This window comes from Equus asinus, chromosome 9, assembly GCF_041296235.1.
Source record: "Equus asinus isolate D_3611 breed Donkey chromosome 9, EquAss-T2T_v2, whole genome shotgun sequence".
NCBI lineage: Eukaryota > Metazoa > Chordata > Mammalia > Perissodactyla > Equidae > Equus > Equus asinus.
Window position 1 is genome coordinate 50,938,952 of NC_091798.1, and position 20,558 is coordinate 50,959,509.

General features: G+C 43.2%; 1 protein-coding gene across 1 annotated transcript in view; it reads left to right on the forward strand.

Annotated features, from left to right (window-relative positions):
- The first annotated feature begins 5,444 nt into the window (after nucleotides 1-5,444).
- Nucleotides 5,445-20,558, forward strand: part of ALDH7A1 (aldehyde dehydrogenase 7 family member A1) — a 40,152-nt gene continuing 25,038 nt past the window's right edge. The window contains exons 1-7 of the mRNA XM_014859537.3: nucleotides 5,445-5,704; nucleotides 6,997-7,050; nucleotides 7,882-7,947; nucleotides 14,233-14,313; nucleotides 14,889-15,012; nucleotides 18,234-18,366; nucleotides 20,088-20,132. Of these exons, the coding sequence (XP_014715023.2) occupies nucleotides 5,513-5,704; nucleotides 6,997-7,050; nucleotides 7,882-7,947; nucleotides 14,233-14,313; nucleotides 14,889-15,012; nucleotides 18,234-18,366; nucleotides 20,088-20,132 (695 nt within the window). The 5' untranslated portion in view covers nucleotides 5,445-5,512. The remainder of the gene's footprint in view (nucleotides 5,705-6,996; nucleotides 7,051-7,881; nucleotides 7,948-14,232; nucleotides 14,314-14,888; nucleotides 15,013-18,233; nucleotides 18,367-20,087; nucleotides 20,133-20,558) is intronic.

Genomic DNA, 20,558 nt, shown 5'->3' on the forward strand with positions numbered 1-20,558 from the left:
GTTTTCTTCCAAACTTGATTTTCGTGCAAAGCCACGTTTGTGCACGGACAGCGGCCACCGGGGACTCCCTTGGCCTCACACGCCTCACCGGGATGCTCCGGGCAGGCCTCCCTGCTTCCATTCTTGCTTCTGCGCACTCCACTCTATACCTAGCCTTTCTGACAGTACCTGAGGGCCCTGCCTTGCTCAGACCTTCCAGGGCCTTCCCTCCACACAATAAGGCCGGAGTTCTCAGCTTGGCGCACAGGGCCCCTGGCTTGTCTGCGCCCCTCTCCTGCTCTCCAGCTGCACGGGTGCTGCTCACGTTGTTGTTCCTCAAGCACCATTTGTTCTTTCGGAGCTCAAGGCCTTGGCAGTTGCTGTTCCCTCTGCTTCACCGACCCTTCCAACACCCTCAGCACCCATTCTTTGCACAGATTGTTCTCTCACATGATTCAGGTTTCTGATTAAATGCCACCATTTCGGAGAGGCCTTCTTGGACCACCCTGATTAAAACAGGATCCTCTACTGTCACTGTCAAACTCTTGTTTTCTTCATGGCATCAATAGTCATGTGTATTCATTTTATTTTTTGTCTTTCTAAACTAAAATGTCTGTTTTATTCACCGTTTCCCCCAGTGTCCAACCCAGTGACTTCTTGTATTATTATAATTATTGACCTAGCATTATATATTCTTGACCTATTATAATAGGTGATCAAGAAATATTTATTAAATTTTTTTACATAAAAGGAATCTTATTGTTTATACCTTTTACTATTCTGTAATCTGCTTTAAAAAAAAAGGATACAGCAATTTATCCTGGACACCTTTGTATACCAAAATATAAAGACCTACCTCCTTCTTTTTAATGACTCCCTAGCATTCTATAGCATGGAGGTACCATTATTTATTTAGTCTCTGATGACATATAGGCTGTAGCCAATTTTGCAATTAGCATGTATTTTTACAAACTTGTTTTATAATTTCCTTAGGAAACGTTTTTAGACTGCATGGAAAAGAAGGAATATACATTTTTTGATATGTGAATTTAAGACCCATAAAGGAATTTAGAAATCACCTTGTCCATTCTCTTATTTTGACAAATGAAAAGAGATGTCACAGCTAAGCTACTGAACAGCTGTCTTAACTCCAGGTCTCCTGACTCTTAGACAACTTTATTGTCTTACCTTTCCTACATAGAATTACAATGCCCCTGGAATTGATTTTTCTGTATGGTGTGAGGTAGGAGTCAAATTTCATGCTATAATTAACATTTTACTATGTTAAAATATAGTAAATGGGATGCAGCTAAATATCATATAATGCATAGACCAGCCCCTCACACTGAAGATTTTCTCCAATGTTTTCCTCTGGAAGTTTTAGAGTTTTAGTTCTTATCTTTAGGTCTATGGTCCATTTTGAGTTAATTATTGCATATAGTGTGAAGTAAAAGTCAAGTTTCATTTTTTTTGCAAGTGAATATCTAATTAATATAGCACCATTTGTTGAAAAGACTATCCTTTCCCCACTGAATTTCCTTTTTTTTTAAAACATTTTATTTTTCCTTTTTCTCCCTAAAGCCCCCCAGTACATAGTTATATATATATACTTTTTAGTTGTGGGTCCTTCTAGGTGTGGCATGTGGGATGCTGCTTCAGCATGGCTTGATGAGTGGTGCCATGTCCAAGCCCAGGAGTCCAACTGGCAAAACCCTGGGCCACCAAAGCCAAGCGTGTGAACTTAACCACTCCACCACGGGGCCAGCCCCCCCACTGAATTTTCTTGACACCTTCATTGAAAATTGACTATATAGAAGAGTCTGTTTCTGGGTTCTCTAGCCTGTTCCATCAATCTTTAGGATATTTATGTCTATCTTTACTCCTATTTTACACTCTTTCTTCATTACTGTAGCTTTATAATAACTGTAAAATTGTTATAATAACTGTCAAAATTAAGTAATGTAACTTTGTTCTCTTTTTTTCCAAAATTGTTTTGGCTATCCTGGATCCTTTGCATTCCTGTTTAAACTTTAGAATTTGCTTGCCAATTCTGGTATTTTGATTGGGATTGCATTGAATCTATAGATTAAATCAGACATTGGGGAGACTTATCTTAGCCCGATGCCATTAAACGCTAGAATGATATATTGTTAATTAGCAACTCTTCTTCTGATTCTGGGCTCATTAAACAACCAGATAGGTAGTTTGCATCCTGGGAAAGAATGCAGTGATTAAAGGATGTAAATGGTTGGTCCTTTCTGAAGATAATTTCCCTATAAAATAATAAGCCAGCATTCTAGTTGTGGCATCATTTTTTGGGAACTTGATTAATGGGTCTGCCCAGAGCAATAGTGTCACTCACCCATGCTTTGACAAATCAGGCTTTGATTTTGCAATAATGAAATTGTATCCTGGGTGGTGGTGATTTCTCCAATTTACTGCTGCCTTGGGGCAAGCATGCACGTTCAGGTCACATCCCTCTGCCTCTTGGCCAGGTATCTTTGAAGAATGAAGACAGCTAGCATTCATGGAGGACATCCTAAGCACAGGTCCTTTCCACCTATGCTGTAACTCCAGAGTCCTTGCTTTAACCATCACCCTATGATGCCTTTGATAAGTCATTTGTTTTTGTTTTTTTTGGTGAGGAAGATTGGCCCTGAGCTGACATCTGTGCCAACCTTCCTCCACTTTGTATGTGGGTTGCCACTACAGTATGGCTTGACCAGTGGTGTAGGTCTGAGCCTGGGATCCGAACCTGCCAACATGGGTAGGGGTGGGAGGGCCAAAGCAGAGTGCACTGAACTTAACCACTACGCCACCAGGCTGGCCCCTGATAAGTCATTTGAAGAGCAGAACTGGCTATTTGCAAACTCTGCCACTTTTAATACAGAATTGGTTCAAGGCGTCCTGAGTTCAGTCAGTACATTTAAATTTCTATAGTGCTGGGCTGGCCCCGTGGCCAAGTGGTTAAGTTCGCGCTCTCCACTGCAGGCGGTCCAGTGTTTCGTTGGTTCGAATCCTGGGCTCGCACATGGCACTGCTCGTCAGACCACGCTGAGGCAGCATCCCACATGCCACAACTGGAAGGACCCACAACGAAGAATATACAACTATGTACTGGGGGGCTTTCGGGAGAAAAAGGAAAAAAATAAAACCTTTAAAAATAATAATAATAAAAAAAAACACACAAACAGGCAGGGCTGGCCCTGTGGCCGAGTGGTTAAGCTCGCGCGCTCCACTGCAGGCGGCCCAGTGTTTCCTTGGTTCGAATCCTGGGTGCGGACATGCCACTGCTCATCAAACCACACTGAGGCAGCGTCCCACATGCCACAACTAGAATATACAACTATGTACCAGGAGGCTTTGGGGAGAAAAAGGAAAAAAATAAAATCTTTAAAAAAAAAAAATTTCTATAGTGCTTTGCAGTTCCTATATATGGTTTTATATGTGATTAATTTAAGTGTCTTTCATATATGAAATGTGATTTCATATAATTCATTTAATTCTATCTTTTCTTGCTCTGCCCCATCAAAATTCATTGTTTATGATTTTTCTGACCTCCTGTTGGACAGGGCTAAGTGAGTTTTTAAAAAAGGAGGTGGAGGGGCTGGCCTGGTGGCTGAGTGGTTAAGTTCACATGCTCCGCTTCAGTGGCCCAGGGTTTCACTGGTTCGATCCTGGGTGCGGACATGGCACTGCTCACAAGGCCACGCTGGAGTGGCGTCCCACATGCCACAACTAGAAGGACGCACAACTAAAATATACAACTATGTACTAGGGGACTTGGGGAGAAAAAGAGAAAAAAAAAAAAAAGAAGATTGGCAACAGTTGTTAGCTCAGATGCCAATCTTTAAAAAAAAGGAGGTGGAGGAGAGACGCAATCCCTGTTTTCAATGTGGGTAGTTGCTGGTGTCCATCGTTGCAGAACTACTTTAGAGAGACAGTCATGAACCTCTCCTTGACTTAATGAAGAGAAGGAAGCTAACATTCCTTGAGGGCATTGTGTGTTGCTCCTAAAATTTGGTGCAACTGTAAATGTCTTTTCATTTTTTGAATCAAACGGAGGAGAAGAGAAGGAAAGGCATGGTGTTGGGATATATGGAATAAAGAATCTTGCTGGCAGCCAGAAAGTGAGGAGAATCAAATTCTCAGTTAAAAAGTCTGAGAATGAGAGGAAGGAAATTAATGCCTCAGTCCTAGGGGTAGACAGAAGACAGTAGCTGGGGTGTTGACAGAGATCACTGATGCTGGACAGGGTGTCCATGCTTATTACTCCTGAGGTGTATTCATAGGTTCGTTTGTTCATTCATTCATGTAAGGGGACATGAGCCCTGTATAATACTGGGAGTTGTGGAGCCATGCAAGGATGAATCAGAGATGGTCCTTGCCTTAACAGGGAAAAACGTAATGTTTACAAATGGAAGCATCATTCATGCATCTCCAACACTTACTACAATTTCTGATAGGTGCTTGATACATGCTGACTATTTGTTGAAATAATTTGTGCCATAAGCGTGGAACAGACAAAGCTCAAGCTTCAATGCAGAGATGGAAGGAAGGGTTTTACAGGTGGAAAGAACAGCGAGGGCAAAGACACAGTGGGAGGAAAAAAACATAAAGTGACTTTGGCTGCAGCGTGGAAGGCCTCAAGGCAAGTAGTGAGACAACTAATACTTTGGAAAAGTAGGTCGGGAATCACTGAGACATCTATTAATTCAATTGATTTGAGGGTGCGTGTATATTTTTAACTGACGTCCAAATCATGCTGATTGAGATGTTAGTATTTCTCTTCTATAGGGTAGGCCTAGTTGTGGACTTACATGGGCGATGGGATGGAAAAGGAGGTTGGGCGGAAAGGATATTGCAGGAACATAGAAGAAACGGAGAATGAAGGAAATTGATCAAAGCTATCTTTGTTCTTCAAAAGCAAGAATATACCCAGGCAGGATATTTAGAAGGAAGTACCATAATTTAACGTTTTTCATTAATTATAAAACTCTGATTTGTAATTTAACAAAGCCATGAAAACAAAATACCCTCTCCCTCCCTCTACCAAAAAACCCCTCCATGGCTACTGCACGGAACAGCAGCGTGACCATCACTTGGGAGTTGGTTAGAAATGCCGACTCTCAGAGTCCAGCGCGGACCCACTGAATCAGAAAGTGCATTTAACATGATGGCCAGGTGATTACATGCACATTATAGTCTGAGAACCCCTGCTCTAACCTACTGTACTTTACAGACAATATTTTGCTGAAAAGAATTTCTAGCTGCTGCCGCGGTTCCCGGCGTTTCTCACCAGATGGCAGCAGCCCTTGCGCTTCCTCATTGGTCCAGGCCAGGGTTAACTAAGCTCCTTGCTCCTCCGGAAGACCCGGGCGGGCGGGGCAGTGGTAGGGGGTGTGCACCGAGGGCAGGGAGGGGCGGGGCGGGGCGGGGCCGGGGCTGCCCAATGGGCTGTCCCGGGCGGTGGGCGGGGCTCTATTTCCGCGGCTCCTCGGGCCGCAGGCGCGTTGTGCGCCCTTGGCTCAGTATGTGGCGCGTTGGTCGCCAGCTGTGTGTGCAAGCTGCGGGAGGCATCCGGCTCTCCGGACTTTGGAACAGGCCTGCCGCCTTCATGTCCACTCTGCTCATCAATCAGCCCCAGTATGCCTGGCTCAAGGAGCTGGAGCTCCGCGAGGAGAACGAGGGCGTGTATAATGGAAGCTGGGGCGGCCGGGGAGAGGTATGCGGGCGTCCCGGGAAATCTCAGCTGCCTCAGTTCGCCCGGGAGCCCGGGCGGGCCCTGCCCGGTCCCACTCCCCGCTGGCGCTCTAGGGGTTATCCTGGATGGGAAGTTTTGAAACTCTACAATAAAACTTCTCTTGGAGGGTGCCTTAAAAAAAACCTCTTAGATTTTAGGCCCTTGTGTGCTGTGGAGAACCGAGGTCATTTTGGAGCTAGTAGGGGTTAAACTAACCACGCGTATGTAAAACATTATGGCAGAGTCCTGCTATCTGGAGAGAGGAATGCTGCAGGCTTAGCAGTGGAAATTACTTTTGAGCTTGACTGGTGGCTCCTGAGATGTGTCATGCACCACAGGGCATGCTCTAAAGTGTAGTTTTATGTTGTCGCCTTTCCTGAAATCCTTTGAAGTTTGCAGCCTCGGACTTGCTGCACTCGTGTCATGTTTTCCTTGGGCTCTGACCGTTCTTGAGGACCGGGTTTTCAGCATTTCTCTATTGCCCGGAGCCTAACACCATGCCTGGCACCCGGTTAATGCTCAATAAGATATTTTACAAAATACAATGGAAAGGTAAGGTTATTATCGCCCAGAGTTTTTGAAAGCTGCAAAAGAAAGCTTTTATAAGAAAATGTTATTGTTCAATATACTGTTCAATAATGTTCAATATATTGTTATATATTGAACCTGGTTTTTTAGAGGAAACACATCTTCCTTTTGGTTCCCTGTGACTGCAGGAGAGGGAGGTGGTTTTACTCATCCGCCAAGTCACTCCCCCACCCCCTTTTCCCCGTTCTGTTTTTCCTGCGGCGTCTAATCATTAGGTTGTGGATAGAACACCCTCCCCTGAAGGCCTTTTTTTTTTTGGCTAGTCCTTGATTTTTTTCTTTCTAATTGATCTCTCCAGGTTGTGTGGACACAGGCCTTTCCCACTTGTCCAGCTTTGGCCATTTCACCCTCTGACCCCGGGGTGGGCAGGGTGAGGGAGAGAAGGAATAAGTAAAACTCAGTTTGGTCTGTTAATGGAAATAGAGGTGAAACAACAGGTTACATTTAGGCTTTTGTTTATATACTTAATATTTAGATGACGCCAGTGAGTTTTGCAGAAATGTGGTTCTGAATACTAGCTTTGTAGAGTGGCTTGTTAGTAACAGAAGTTAAAATAAAGGTTCTGAGTTTAGATATTGTATCTTAGTCCTTTTTTTCCTCCTGTTTTTCTTCCCCCATTTGGTCTGTTCTCACAATTTGGAAGGGGTTACATTTTCTACATATGGTGGTTGTGTTTTTGTTTTAAGGTTATCACGACCTATTGTCCAGCTAACAATGAGCCAATAGCAAGAGTCCGACAGGTAAGTGCTTTGCTTTTTAATGCAAATTGCCCACAGGGAGTTTATGGGACTGATAGAACAATACAGAATTACAAAGTCAAAGACTAGTGTGTTTCTTTTTCACTTGATGTTTAGAATGTCTGGGATAGACTGTCCACTCTTTGAGGGGGAGGGGGTGTGTGCCCTAGAAATGGTGAACCATAGCGAGAACTAGGGAGGGGGTCTGTTTAAGGCCATGCTTCTGAATCACCTGAGAACTTCATTAGAGTGAAAGTTCTGACCTCTTAAATCTGGTTTGGAGCCCAAGGTTCTAAATTTCTAATACAGAATTTCTAACAACATCTCAGGTGTTGTTCCCCATGGAGGCTAACGGATTGTGCTTTGAGAAGCCAAGTTTTAGAAGCACGGTTAGAGGGGCCGACCAGGTGGCATAGTGGTTAAGTTTGCACTCTGCTTCGGTGGCCCGGGGTTCATGGGTTGGGATCCCAGGCACGGACCTACACAGTACCCATGCTGTGGCAATGTCCCACGTACAAAACAGAGGAAGTTTGGCACAGATGTTAGCTCAGGGTCAATCTTCCTCAAGCAAAAAGAGGAAGATTGGCAACAGATGTTAGCTCGGGGCCAAACTTCCTCACCAAAAAAAATATAAAAGCACAGTGAGATTCTAACGTCTTACTGCGTTCTTAAGAGGTTTTGGAAGTGTAGGCTGTGAAAATCATTCTAAACCAAAAATCTTAGGATCACCCAGAGATTTTCCATTTCTTTTCCAAAACTGGTCTGTGTGTTCTTAGGAGGAGATTGTCACTTCCTTCTCCTTTTCCCTTTGTCTCCCCCTAATCCTTAATTTAGGCCAGTGTGGCCGACTATGAAGAGACCGTAAAGAAAGCACAAGAAGCATGGAGAATCTGGGCGGATGTAAGTATGGAGGCCGTGGTAGGATTACCTATTGTAATTGCAATGAGATAATGAAACAGCTGCTGATGAGCGGGTCAGTGCTGCCTTGCCGAGAGGGGAGCTCCTTGGGGGCTGTGATAATCTCTGCTGTAGTCCAAGGATAGTGTTGTCTCCATATTTGGCCTTCGGTAAATGGGTAATTTTAAATGGATTAAAACTCTGTACTGATAGATCATAAATTCAAGCTGTGAACACTCTTTGTTCTCCAATTGAAGTTACCTGCATTTATAGTTGAGCAAAGAGAAAGGAATATCTGTGCTAAAAATACCTGTTTGCTCCTCTCCTCCCTCCCCTGCCGGCTTTATGGTGGGGGAGTACCTCAACAATAGGTCAATATTCCTTGTTCAAAGATCAGCAGCTCTTTCAAAGGGCAGGGTCTTGAGTTCACCTGACTGAGCAGGCTGGGCCGCAGACGCAGCCTCCTCCGTCCTTCTCCACCAGGGGTGATATGAGCAAGGGTAGGACCTGTGCCTGGAGCTGGGCTGGCCACAGTGAGCTGCCACTAGATGAGGGCCAGGCTCTGGGGGATGGGAGAGTACAGAACAGGGGGAGCCTGAATTTCCCCGTCCCCCGTCCCTGAATATCCCTTTTAGTCTCCCAGCAAAGATTCTAGGCCTGAGGCTGTAGGAATATCCTGGATGGTTAATTCAGCTCTATCCCTGGGTAAATTACTTCACCTCGCTGTACTTTGTCTTGTAGAAAGGGGAGACCGGGTGTGCCTACCTCCCATAGTTATCCTGAGGGTTAAATGAGTCAATCATAACGAGTGCCTATGGGCCACGAGGCAAACCTCAGCACCTGCTAGTTCTGGAACCAAGGACAGCTGGGTCTGGGACTGCCAAGCTGCCCTTTTCTCTGAATCAGTGATGGCTAGTGGACTTGGGGAGGGGCAGACTCCTGGAGAGCCCTGGGTTGGATGCAGCTTTCTTGTCAGCCAAGAGACCACCTCTGTGCAAAGCATGAAGAACATCTTTCCTCTACTTTAATTAATTTTGGCTGTAAGACCTCTGCACCTAACATTCTTTCTCATACTTCTCATGCCTTTTAGACCTCTCAGTAGAGTAGGGGTGCTAAATGGGAACAGGTTGCTTTCCTGGGTGATGGTAGAGTCACTTGGGGATCCCACTTATTAGAATTTGAGTTAAGCTATTGAATTCCAGTTTAGAGACGAGGCAGAGCCTTTTCTTAATGTGCCTTTGGGGTTCCTGCCAATGGGGCGATGACTTACGAGCAACTAATGCCTCAACCAAGAACAGACCAAAGCTTGATCCCCTCCTGGTTTACACACTCCCTCCTGAGTCCTCACTCGTCGGGGGCTGCTACTGCTCGGCCCTGATCCTTTTGACTGGCTTGGCCTGTGTGAGGACAAACCAGTGTTTCACTTAGTTCATTTGTGGTAATTCTGGAATTTTTCAAAGGGAACCTTTTTCTTTACGGGAAAGGAAACAGTATAAAAATATGGAAAGGTAGTTTATAAAAACTAATTTCCTCCTCCTCATTAAAACTAACTGCAGAGGGGGCCAGCCCGGTGGCCGAGTGGTTAAGTTTGCACGCTCTGCTTCTGCCGCCCAGGGTTTTGCTGGTTGGGATCCCTGGCGCGGTCACGACACCACTCATCAGGCCATGCTGAGGAGGCGTTCCACATAGCAGAGCCAGAGGCACTCACAACTAGAATATACAACTATGTACTGGGGGACTTTGGGGAGAAGAAGAAAAAAAAGATTGGCAACAGTTGTTAGCTCAGGTGCCAATCTTTAAAAAAAAACCAAACCAAAAACGAACTGCAGAGAACCTGGTGGGGACACTGGCTCTGCTGCTTTCTTCTTTGAACTAGTTTCAGCCCCCCTGCATCCCCTATGTGTCCTCATTTTTCCTCTCCCTCTCTAGTGAGGAAGGCCCAGAGTGTCTTCCCTCTCTTCAGGACGGGAACCGTTAATGGGCTGTCTCTAACTGAATAAAGGAATATGTGATACCGGGTAGCACTTTAACATGAGGATCTTTGTATTATTTCCCCAGAGGCTCATCTAATAGTTCCCTCGATGCTCTAGTTCCCTCCTCATGGCTGTCTTTGATGCTCCTTTGAAATGTGACTTCAAGGGTGAAGTGTGCGGGGACGAGGACTCTCGTTGCCCATCTCAGGAGGGTTTGAGGTTGTTGACACCCTGCAAGCTGGGACCAGTGAGCAAGCACAGGAAATGAGGCTGTCTTCCTTGTTTCCTACTCCTCCCTCATTTCCCTCTCCCCAAACCTAATCCCAGCTTTCTCAGCTTTTGCTGCTCCTAAAAATCATCTGAGAAGCTGGAAAATAATTGAAGATGCCAGATTAGAGTGGTCTGGGATGGAATCGAGCCTAAAAATTTCATAGGTGGCAGTTCTGATGTATAGCCGGGGTTGAGAATCGATCAGTTACCAAGTGTTGAACATTTTAAATTACATTTGTCTCTTCTGCCACTTTTGTTGTCCAGACATCCACCATCTCTCATCTGGCCTAATGGTCTTCCTACCCGAGACTTTTTTCCCTCTGAGCCATTTTCTACGTCACAACTAGAGTGATATCTTAAAATGCACTGTGATTTCCCCCTCATTGTTTAATACCCTCCAGTAATTTCCCCACTGTTTTTTGGATCCTTTACATGGCCTTTAGCAGTGTGGCCCTTACTTTCCTCCCCTGCCTCTTTGAACTTATGATTTTCCAAAACCACCCTATTCTATTCTCTCTTGCCTTTACCTTTACATATGCTGTGTTCTGCGTCTCCCATCATTTTTTTCTACTTTTTGTATCTCTTCACTCGGAGAACACCAATCATGCTTTAGGTCTTGGGTCTTAATCCTCAACTTCTTTAAAAAGCCTCTTTCCTCCCCACTTCCTTACCCCAAGTGACACTAAATTAACACTCCTACGTGCTCCAGTTGGACAGTGTAGCTCCTCCATCATGGCGCCTACCACATGAGATTGTAATCGCATGTTTCTTGTCTCTGTCACCTCCACTGGACTGTTGGCTCTAGTGGGCATGATTTGTAGCTGCCTTGTTTCCCTAGTATCCCCAAGGATTAGCACAGTATCTGGCACACAGAAGGTATGCAATAATTGGTTGAAAGACTGATTGACTAAATATGCACAGAATGGGAGGTAAAAGGCCATGTGTACTGGCCATTCTGAGTTAAAATGAACCAATTTGCTAAACTTATGTGTGGGTTAAGCTCAATTGAAACATTATTAAACCCATTCCATGGGCTAGGAAATGTATAGGATCTGGGCTGATTCATTTAACATGACAATTTTGTTCCCTGTTTCTGAAAGAGTACAGGTGTCGAAGAATGGCAAACGTTGTAGACATAAAATGTGGGGAATGAAAGTCTATTATAATTCCATTCCCCAGAAATTACCACTGTTGACATCGTGTATATTCCTTAAAATTTAAGCAACTTTATGCATTATTTTGCTGTTTTCTATTATCCTGTTTCAGCAAATGTTTTTTGTTATAAATGTACCTTATTCTTTTTAGACAGTGTGAAGTATTCCGTTTTATGGCTGCCCCATAATTAACCAGTCATGTGCTGGTGGACATTTAGATGGTTTCTGTTTTTCTCTACTAGAAACAGCACTGCAATGAATGTTGTACCTATACATTCGTACGCTTATATATACGCTCAATTTCCAGAGGTGGCATTGCCTAGTCAAAGGGTAGGAACGTTTTAAATGTTAACAGAATGCCAAATTATCCTCCAGAAAAGCTGTACTAAGACATGGTGATACATTTGAGAAGAAGAGAGCAAAGAAGAGCCCCAAACTCATGGTCAGGCACTGGGAGGTGGAACATGAGCAGTGCTGTGATGGCCCTCTCTGTGGGGAGGGGGTGGGAAGGTTCCATGGAGGGGAATGGTCCTTTTAGTTGTAATTTACTAATTTAGAGGTAGCATTAATCTGGAAGACCTGGAGGGGAGAGCAGGGTGCTGATCACAGTTGGTGAAAGTATGTCTCCATTCATGAATTACATCTCAGGCTTAATATGGCACAACCCCTTCTCTTCACCTCTAAAAAACCCTGAGACTTCTTCTGAGTCATCTTCATCCCTGTAATTGTACTTCCATCTACCAAACTATTCAAGCCAGAGACGTAGGAGTCATCCTTAGTTCTTCCATTTCCCTTGTTTCACGCACCTATTCTGTTAGTGTGTCTTGCCCACTCTACTTCCAAAGTAGATCCTGAGTCCACTTTTTGTCTCCTGTCAGTCTTAAAACTAAGTCACCATAATCTTTTGCCTTGGCTTCAAGGGTATGTTCTTCGTTGGTCTCCCTGCTTCTCTTTTCTCCACCCCTCTGATAGTGATCTTGATACTGAGCAAGGGCTTGATCTGCTCCCCACAAGATAACAGGCCAAACAGGCAGTGGTGGAGAAGGAACTTTAATAAGCAATAAGCTGGCAAATTGGAAGATGCTGGACTATTGTCCTAAAAAAAACCCATCTTAGATGGAACTGATTTGGAAATGACTTATATAAGGCAAACGGGGTTGGGGAGGGGGCTCAGAAACATCACTTGATGAGTGACCGTAGGACGTTGGGCACGTCTCTGTAGCAGATCTGCTGAACGCAACATTCCTGAGGAATCTAGGAAAACCTCAGTTACTTCCTAATCTGAGACAGAAGGAACAGTTTGGCAGAGGATATAAATTTTTTGCTAATGTGTTATTCTTTCTACTGGTCACAGACTAGCTTGCCTATGTGCAGTTCTAAGCATTTTTCCAAAGCATATTGTGAGAATAAGATGGGTAGGGGGAGCATGTGGCCTGGGGGCTGAAGTTCTAAGAGTCCCCTGCATAGGGACGCTGTCTTTCATTTTTCTTCATGGGCTGCATGTGTACATTCGGGGGGTTCTATGTGTTGTATGCGGTGGATCTTTAGTCTATGGCATGCGAAGCTTACAGTCGGTCATTTTAGCTTCTCAGTGCTTTTGCGAGATGCTTCGGCAGGCAGAGGGCTGTCAGCCAGCTGCTTTGTCGGTCCTCCTGCTGTTCTGCAAGGCAAACTCAGAAACTTTGGTTACTTTGTCTCCCACGTTAACCTTGTGGGTACAAGCACAATTTCATCCTAATCCAGCGACCCTTTAACTCAGTTCTAGGTTTCAATCTTAAAAGGTAAAGCAGCATCTTATTCTGCTCCTTAAAAACCATTAAGGACCTCCCACTGCACCTGGAGTAAGATTCCAACTCCTTAGAATCTTCTAGCTCTAGGGGTGCTGGCCTTTCCCAATCAGACCGTCGAATACAACAAGCTTTTATTTTCCATGGATATCTTACATGTTTTTCTTTTCCCTGGGAAGAATATTCCTGTGGTTGACTTTTCCCAACCTTAGCTTTCAACTTAAATCTCACTTCATTGGAGATTTTGCCTTAGAACATCTTAGGTAAAGTAATTTACCCATTTATGCTCCAAACCTGCTATTTTCTGTCTCAGCATGCTGTTTATTTCCTTTGTCTTTATAGAACTTGCAGCAATTTGTAATTACTGCAATTACATGGGCTCCATGAATGCTGCTAGATACAAATTAGCTCCCTGCGTGCCTCACTTATTTTAGCCCCAGTGCCTAGCATTACTCTTGTCACATAGTAGGTGCTCAGAAAATACTTGATGAGTGAATGGTGTGATTTGAATGGGTTATGGAATACCAGTTTATAAGCCGAATCAAGGGTTTGGGCATGCAATCAGTTTGAGCCATAAGAAAACATCACTGGGACTTGTAAAGGCCTGTAGGTATTTAAGGTATTTTAAGTTTTCTGGAGTCATCCCAAAAGGTTCTGTTCAATCTCTGAATTTCTCTCAATACTTGGCACAGTCCTTTGCTCACCGTGAATCTATCATCTGGATATTTTCTGGTGCTCTGGTATCGCTTTTGGGGCCTGCCATATCACAGTCTTGAGGTGATTAAAGGACAAAGCTGTCTTTGAGGCTAACCTGGTGGTGTAGCGATTAAGTTTGCCTGCTTTGCTTTGGTGGCCTGGGGTTCGACAGTCTGGATCCCGGCTGCGGACTTATGCACCACTTATCAAACTATGCTGTGGTAGGCGTCCCACATAAAAAGTAGAGGAAAATGGGCATGGATGTTAGCTCAGGGCCAGTCTTCCTCAAAAAAAAGTTGCCATTGATGGGCTTATGCTTTGGTATCTTACAGCACATTTATTTAATACTGTCTCATAGACACGTGTTTACACTTTGAATTAGACACTAAAATTCTGTTCTTTTCTTAGGTTCCTGCTCCAAAGCGAGGAGAAGTAGTGAGACAGATTGGTGATGCCCTGCGGGAGAAGATCCAAGTACTAGGAAGCTTGGTAAAGTATTTCCGTAGTAAATATACAATTCTTGGGAGAAAAAGGCCATCATGCATCTCTGTATATAAGATTGTGATTTTTTTTTTTTGAGGATGATTAGCCCTGAGCTAACTGCTGCCAACTGTCCTCTTTTTGCTGAGGAAGACTGGCCCTGAGCTAACATCCGTGCCCATCTTCCTTTACTTTATATGTGGGACTCCTGCCACAGCATGCTCTGCCAAGCAGTGCCATGTCCACACCCAGGATCCGAACTGGCGAACCCCGGGCCGCCAAAGTGGAACCTGCGAACTTAATCGCTGCGCCACTGGGCCTGCCCGAAGATTGTGATTTTAAGAAAAGCAGTTTATACATTTCAAAAGTCTTTTCTTTAGAGGAAAGATGACCAAGATGGACAGGAAAAAGTGAAGGCTATTCTTGGGTTTTAAAATTCTTTAGGAAAATAAGAACAGACTTTCTGAGGTTTATTACCTTCACAAAACAGACACAAAATATTTTGCTTTTTTCCCCCTCATCAATTTAATGTTTAAAACATGAATTCTGTTGGAAAAATGCTACTTGGCTTTTTGTATTTTTAGGTGTCTTTGGAGATGGGGAAGATCTTAGTGGAAGGTGTGGGAGAAGTCCAGGAGTACGTGGATATTTGTGATTATGCTGTTGGCTTATCACGGATGATTGGGGGACCCATCTTGCCTTCGGAAAGTAAGCAATAAGCCTTCTGAAGTCAGTCAAGCTAAGGGTTTTGTCTCTATTACAGAAAGCTCCAAAAAATGCTTCGGCTGTGAACGGTTTGCAAAAGGAATTCTAAGTGGCTTATAAATACATGAGAATATCTTTGATTTCTCTACTAAGAAATGCAGATTAAAACAGGTGAAAACATCAGGTCGAGACACTTTTTAAATTTTTTTATTTTTAAAGGTGAGACTCAGTGTTAGCACATCCATGGATAAGACAAACAGTTTTTATAGGGACTTGTGGCAAAGTGAATTGCCAGTCCACCTGGAAAACATTTTGGAAATAATCCGAAGAGCCTTACATGTAATACCAGCTTCAAGAATTTAAGTAAATAATCTGAAATGTCACAAAGGTTTATGTGTAAAGATACGCATTGCAGCATTAGTAGGAAACATTAGAAATGACCTAGAAGTCAAATTATAAGACAAAGGTTAAGCTAATTTTGGTAGTCTCTTAGCAGATACTAAAAAGAATATTTATGAAGATTGTCTTCCCAACCCCGCACTTTCATGGGAAAGTTGTTTTTACTTATTCTTAAATTGTTTTAGTTTTTTTTTTTAGGAGGTGGTGTATTCATATCACAAAATTAGAAAGGGCCAAGGATGAGAAGCTTCCCTCATTACGCCCCTGGGTAACCCATAGTATCCTCATGGAAGCAGAGAATGTGTCTGGTTTCTTGTGTATCTCTTTAGAGTTTTTACTCACTTTCAGGCAAATATGTGTCTTTTTGGGACAAAAACATTAGCAAACTATACGTTCTGTTCTATACTTTTCTGTACTTAATATGTCCTAGAAATTGTTTCATATTATTACAGCAAGAGACTTCATCTTTTTTTATGGCTGTCTCTTTGCAGTAAAGGTATTATTAATTAATTTAGCCAGTTCCCAAATGATGGATATTTAGGATGTTTTTAGTCTTTCACTATTAGACTATGTTGTGAGGACCAACCTGGTACTCTGAGGAGGTTTCATTGATGAGGCTAAGGGCTTATGTGATTTGTAGTGTTCTCAGTATTAATGGAGCAAACCAGGTGACCTTGTGTATCTGCACTGAAAATTCAAGTGGTGGAGCTGTGCCAAAGTGGTAACAGCGGGTATGTGTGTGTGGCAGAATTATTGGTTGTTGTTACTGTCCTTCTGTTTTTCTATACTTGGCAAGATTTCCTTGATGGGGAATTATGTTACATTTATAATTAGGAAAAGAAAGAACTTTTTTTTGATGTTCATGTTTTTCTATTTTTCTTGGAATGTTGGGCAAATTCCCTACTCATAGGAAGAATTGAGGGGCCCTTTTTAAATATCTAATGTACTTAGATATGTAACAGCAATTCCTGTTATTCAAAATTAATTTTGTATCACTGAACACTTGTAGTAGGTTTTTTCAGTTGAAAAAGTTAGTAAACTGCCCATTTGAGGAAGTATACCTGTGCAAGCAAGTGATTTCTTTGATTTATACCTATATAATGTCTGCCTTACCAATTAAAATGTTTTTCAGTTGTTTATACATTTTTGAAAAAGAGTAGATTATTCATCAATGCAGAGGCTTGGGTGTCACTTTGACTACATTAATGCAATAAATGGTCGTTAAGTGTCTACCAGGTGATCTAATAATGATACATGATCAATAGGGCATAGTCCTTGTTCTCAAGGAATTTTTTTTTTAAAGATTTTATTTTTCCTTTTTTTCCCCAAAGCCCCTTGTTACATAATTGTGCATTTCTAGTTGTGGGTCCTTCAAGTTGTGGCATGTGGGACATTGCCTCAGCATGGCTCGATGAGCGGTGCTATGTCCGTGCCCAGGTTCTGAACTGGCGAAACCCTGGGTCGCTGAAGCGGAGCGTGCGAACTTAACCACTTGGCCACGGGGCCGGCCCCCTCAAGGAATTTATAAGCATATAGATTCCCTACATTTTAGAGTGGGGGACAAGTTAAGGGGTAATTATAGTAGGGTGTAGTGAGCGCTGTGATGGGGTGGAGGATAGGATGGTGAGCCAGCCTTGTGGTGGCAGTCAGGAAAGGCCTCCCAGAGAACGTGATCTAAGTGAAGTCCTCAAGGAAGAATACGGTGGAGTGCTGGGCCATGGCTGGTTTGAAACAGGGAAAAAGCCCATGTGAAAGCTTAAAATGGGAGAATGTGGCTTATTTGGGAAACTATCCCTTCAGGGGGAGGGCACAGTATGAGGTGAGGGATGGGTGGAGCAGGAGCCTCCAGAGGGTCTTTCCTGTCAGGAAGTGTGCACTTTATCCTGAGGGCAGCTGCAGTAGTGGTGCAGACACCAAAGAGTTGTAAGCAAGGGAGTGATGTCATCAGATCTGCCCTGGGCTCCTTGGGGAGAAGGAGAGAGAGGGGAGGGCAGGAGAGGAGGCAGGTGCTGCCAGGTTGGCACATCATCTCAACAGAGATTAGGATACCTAGGCTAAAGGAGGGCCTGGGAATGAGGCACAGCAGTGGGCGGGGTCCCCGTTTCTAGCTTGAGGTGTGAGCATGGCCACAAAGATGGAGGGGTGGGAGAGCTGCCTTTTGGTTGGTCTGTGGTTTTAACCAGGGTTTGTGAACCGTCACAGTCCTTGCTGCATTTGTTCACTGCTCCAGCTGCCTATGATTAAAATAAACCCCTTGTGGGATTGTGAGTGTCTTTAAAGTTTTATTTTCAGTTTTCCTATAGTGAATGTAAAGATTTGTGCAATTCATTCAATATACATGTAATTATTAGAACATATTTTCCCCCCATAAATGAGCCGCCTTGTCTTGCATTTGGAGAAGTTAGCTGAGGGCTTGTCAGGCAATGTCAATAACCTGGGCCTGAGAGTCACAACTGCTGTGTCCTGGATGTTTGGCCCTTTGCAGTCACATCACTGGGGCACCTCTCATCCCCTCTCTGAAGTTTCCTTGTCTCCCAGCTGGGATGAATACTGCCCTGATCCACACAGTTCCTCTGAGGGTCAGAGGCATAAATAGGTATCATTATGGTTTATAAGGTAGTGTAGTAATAACAGCTCTGTGTGCTAATTAATGTACCGATATCCCACAGCTGTGTAGAGTGATCCGCTACAAGGCATCTAAAATCCCCACTTGGTCCAGTGCACCTTTGTTCTGGAAATGGAAGATTTCAGACTTTGTTCTTATTAATTTGACATGCATTAAATTAGCATGCTTAAGCATGTTCCATGCCTCTCCCTGTCCTCAGGACCTGGCCATGCACTCATTGAACAGTGGAATCCTGTAGGCCTGGTTGGAATCATCACTGCGTTCAACTTCCCTGTGGCGGTGTATGGCTGGAACAATGCCATTGCAATGATCTGTGGGAATGTCTGCCTTTGGTAAGACCTGCTCACTTTCTTATCTCTTATCTTATCTCTTATCTCTTTCTTATCTCACTTATCATCTTAGTAAGATGATAAAAGTAGCCATTTTCAGGAACTGCAAAAACTATTTTAAATGTGTTGAATGTTTTCTACTACTCTACTCTTTCATTTAACATATTAAGTCACACTGCTAGTTGTGAAATGCTGATTTTTAATTATTACATAATTTTATCATTGGCAAAATTTTTTTTGACATAGCCTTGTCCCCTGTCCCCCTATTCCTCCCAACTGTTTCCGCCCCAAGCGTGTGTACTGTAATTGAATTCTGATACTACCTGGATTTAGTGTCTGACTCCACATATTTTAGGGCTCAGTTCTCCGTGGGACTTCCTCCACTTTAGATGCAAGCCACAAGTGTCTCCAGGTCCCCAGGACATCTGCACTCTCACCAGCCATCTACAAATTTCAGAGGTTCCCATGATCACTCGGTTTCAACAATTCATTAGAATGACCCACAGAACTCAAGAAAGCACAATACTTAATGATCACAGTTTTATTATAAAGGATGCATGAAGGGCAAGGTCCAGAAGTGTCCCAGAAGCAGAACTGCCATGCCCTCTCCCTGTTAAGTGAGGACGTGACACCTTTCCAGCCAGGAGACTCCACTGAGCTTTGGTGTCCAGAGTTTTTAATGGAGTTTTGTTACATAGGCATGATTGATTAAATCACTGGACCTGTGGTTGACTTAATCTCCATTCCTCTTCCCCTCTCCCTGGTTGGTCTTTCTGGTGACCAGTGACCAGCCCCCATCCTGAAGCTATCTAGGGACCCCCACAGGTCACCTCGTTAGCATAACAAAGACACTTCTATCACTCAGGAAATTCCAAGGGATTTTGAAGCTTTGTGCCAGAAACTAGGGACAAAGACCAGATATATTCTTTGTTATACTACACTCCCCAAATAGCAAACTAAATAAACAACTGAAAGAAAAAAAAAGAACTTGTGATAAGTCACAACCTTCTTTTTAGAGTTTGACTTTTTTTTTTCCTTGAATAAAAATTTGGTAGTGAATTCCCAAGTGATTCTGAGGCACTGGGCCAATGTTCCCATTGATGGATTAAGTTTTACATTTCTCTAAAATATTTGATAGTAAAAGTTAGCTGTGAAAATGTCGCTCTTTTATAGATGACAGAATATTGCTGTTTTTAGGTTTCGTGTTCAGTGAAAGAACTTAGGCCAGGAAAACCAGGAGCTGTCCTTCCCTGTTTTGCACCTGTCCCACTAGTTTTGTAGGGATCTTGATGTTGTGTATGCAATTGAATGTGCTCAAAGACTGTGTACAAAAGCAAGGCTTCGTGGGAGGATGAGGATTTGACACCTTGTTGCCAAAGGCTACCATGTAGGTTTTCTCAGCTCTTGAGCCTGCCAACAAGAGTTCATGTTGATTGATCTCTGTTTCACTCAGTTCTCAAAATTGGCAGCGGTAAGGTAACAGTTCATGTGATCAGTGCAGCAGCAGGTTCAAAACTGCTTGGTGTCATTTTTATATTCATGAGAGTTTTTTCGTCCCTTAGGCCCCAGAGACAGCAAGCTCAAGGACAGATTTCTTGTTTTAGTTATTAGACTCAATTGTCTAATTGGACAGAACTTTGTATCACAACTTTTGCTTCTGCTTGATAATAAAAGGTATTTATGATTTCCAGCAAATTAAGTTGCCTTTTTTCCCCTCTCTCAAGGAAAGGAGCTCCAACAACTTCCCTCATTAGTGTGGCTGTTACAAAGTAAGTATGTGTGGCTTCCTTTTTCCTGGGTATGAAATAATTGTGAAAGGCACTCATAGGCACTGAATTTAATCTGACGTGAAAGTGTCATTTATTTAAGCATGGCATTTGGATAACCTCTTTCTCCTTTGGTTATAATAATATTTTTGTATCATTTTGCAGTTGATAGAGCTCTTTCAGAGCCACATCATTTAACTCTTTGGAAACATGTCAGATATTGATATATGTTGAACTTGAGCTATTATAAACATTTTTGTCACTTGCAAAATAAAAACAAATGCAGTGGAAAGGAAATATCCTTGCAATTTATGTTTTTTTTTCCCTGAGGAAGATTCGGCCTGAGCTAATCTGTGTTGCCAATTCTTCTCTTTTTGCTTGAGAAAGATTCAGCCTGAGCTAACGTCTGTGCCAGTCTTCCTCTATTTT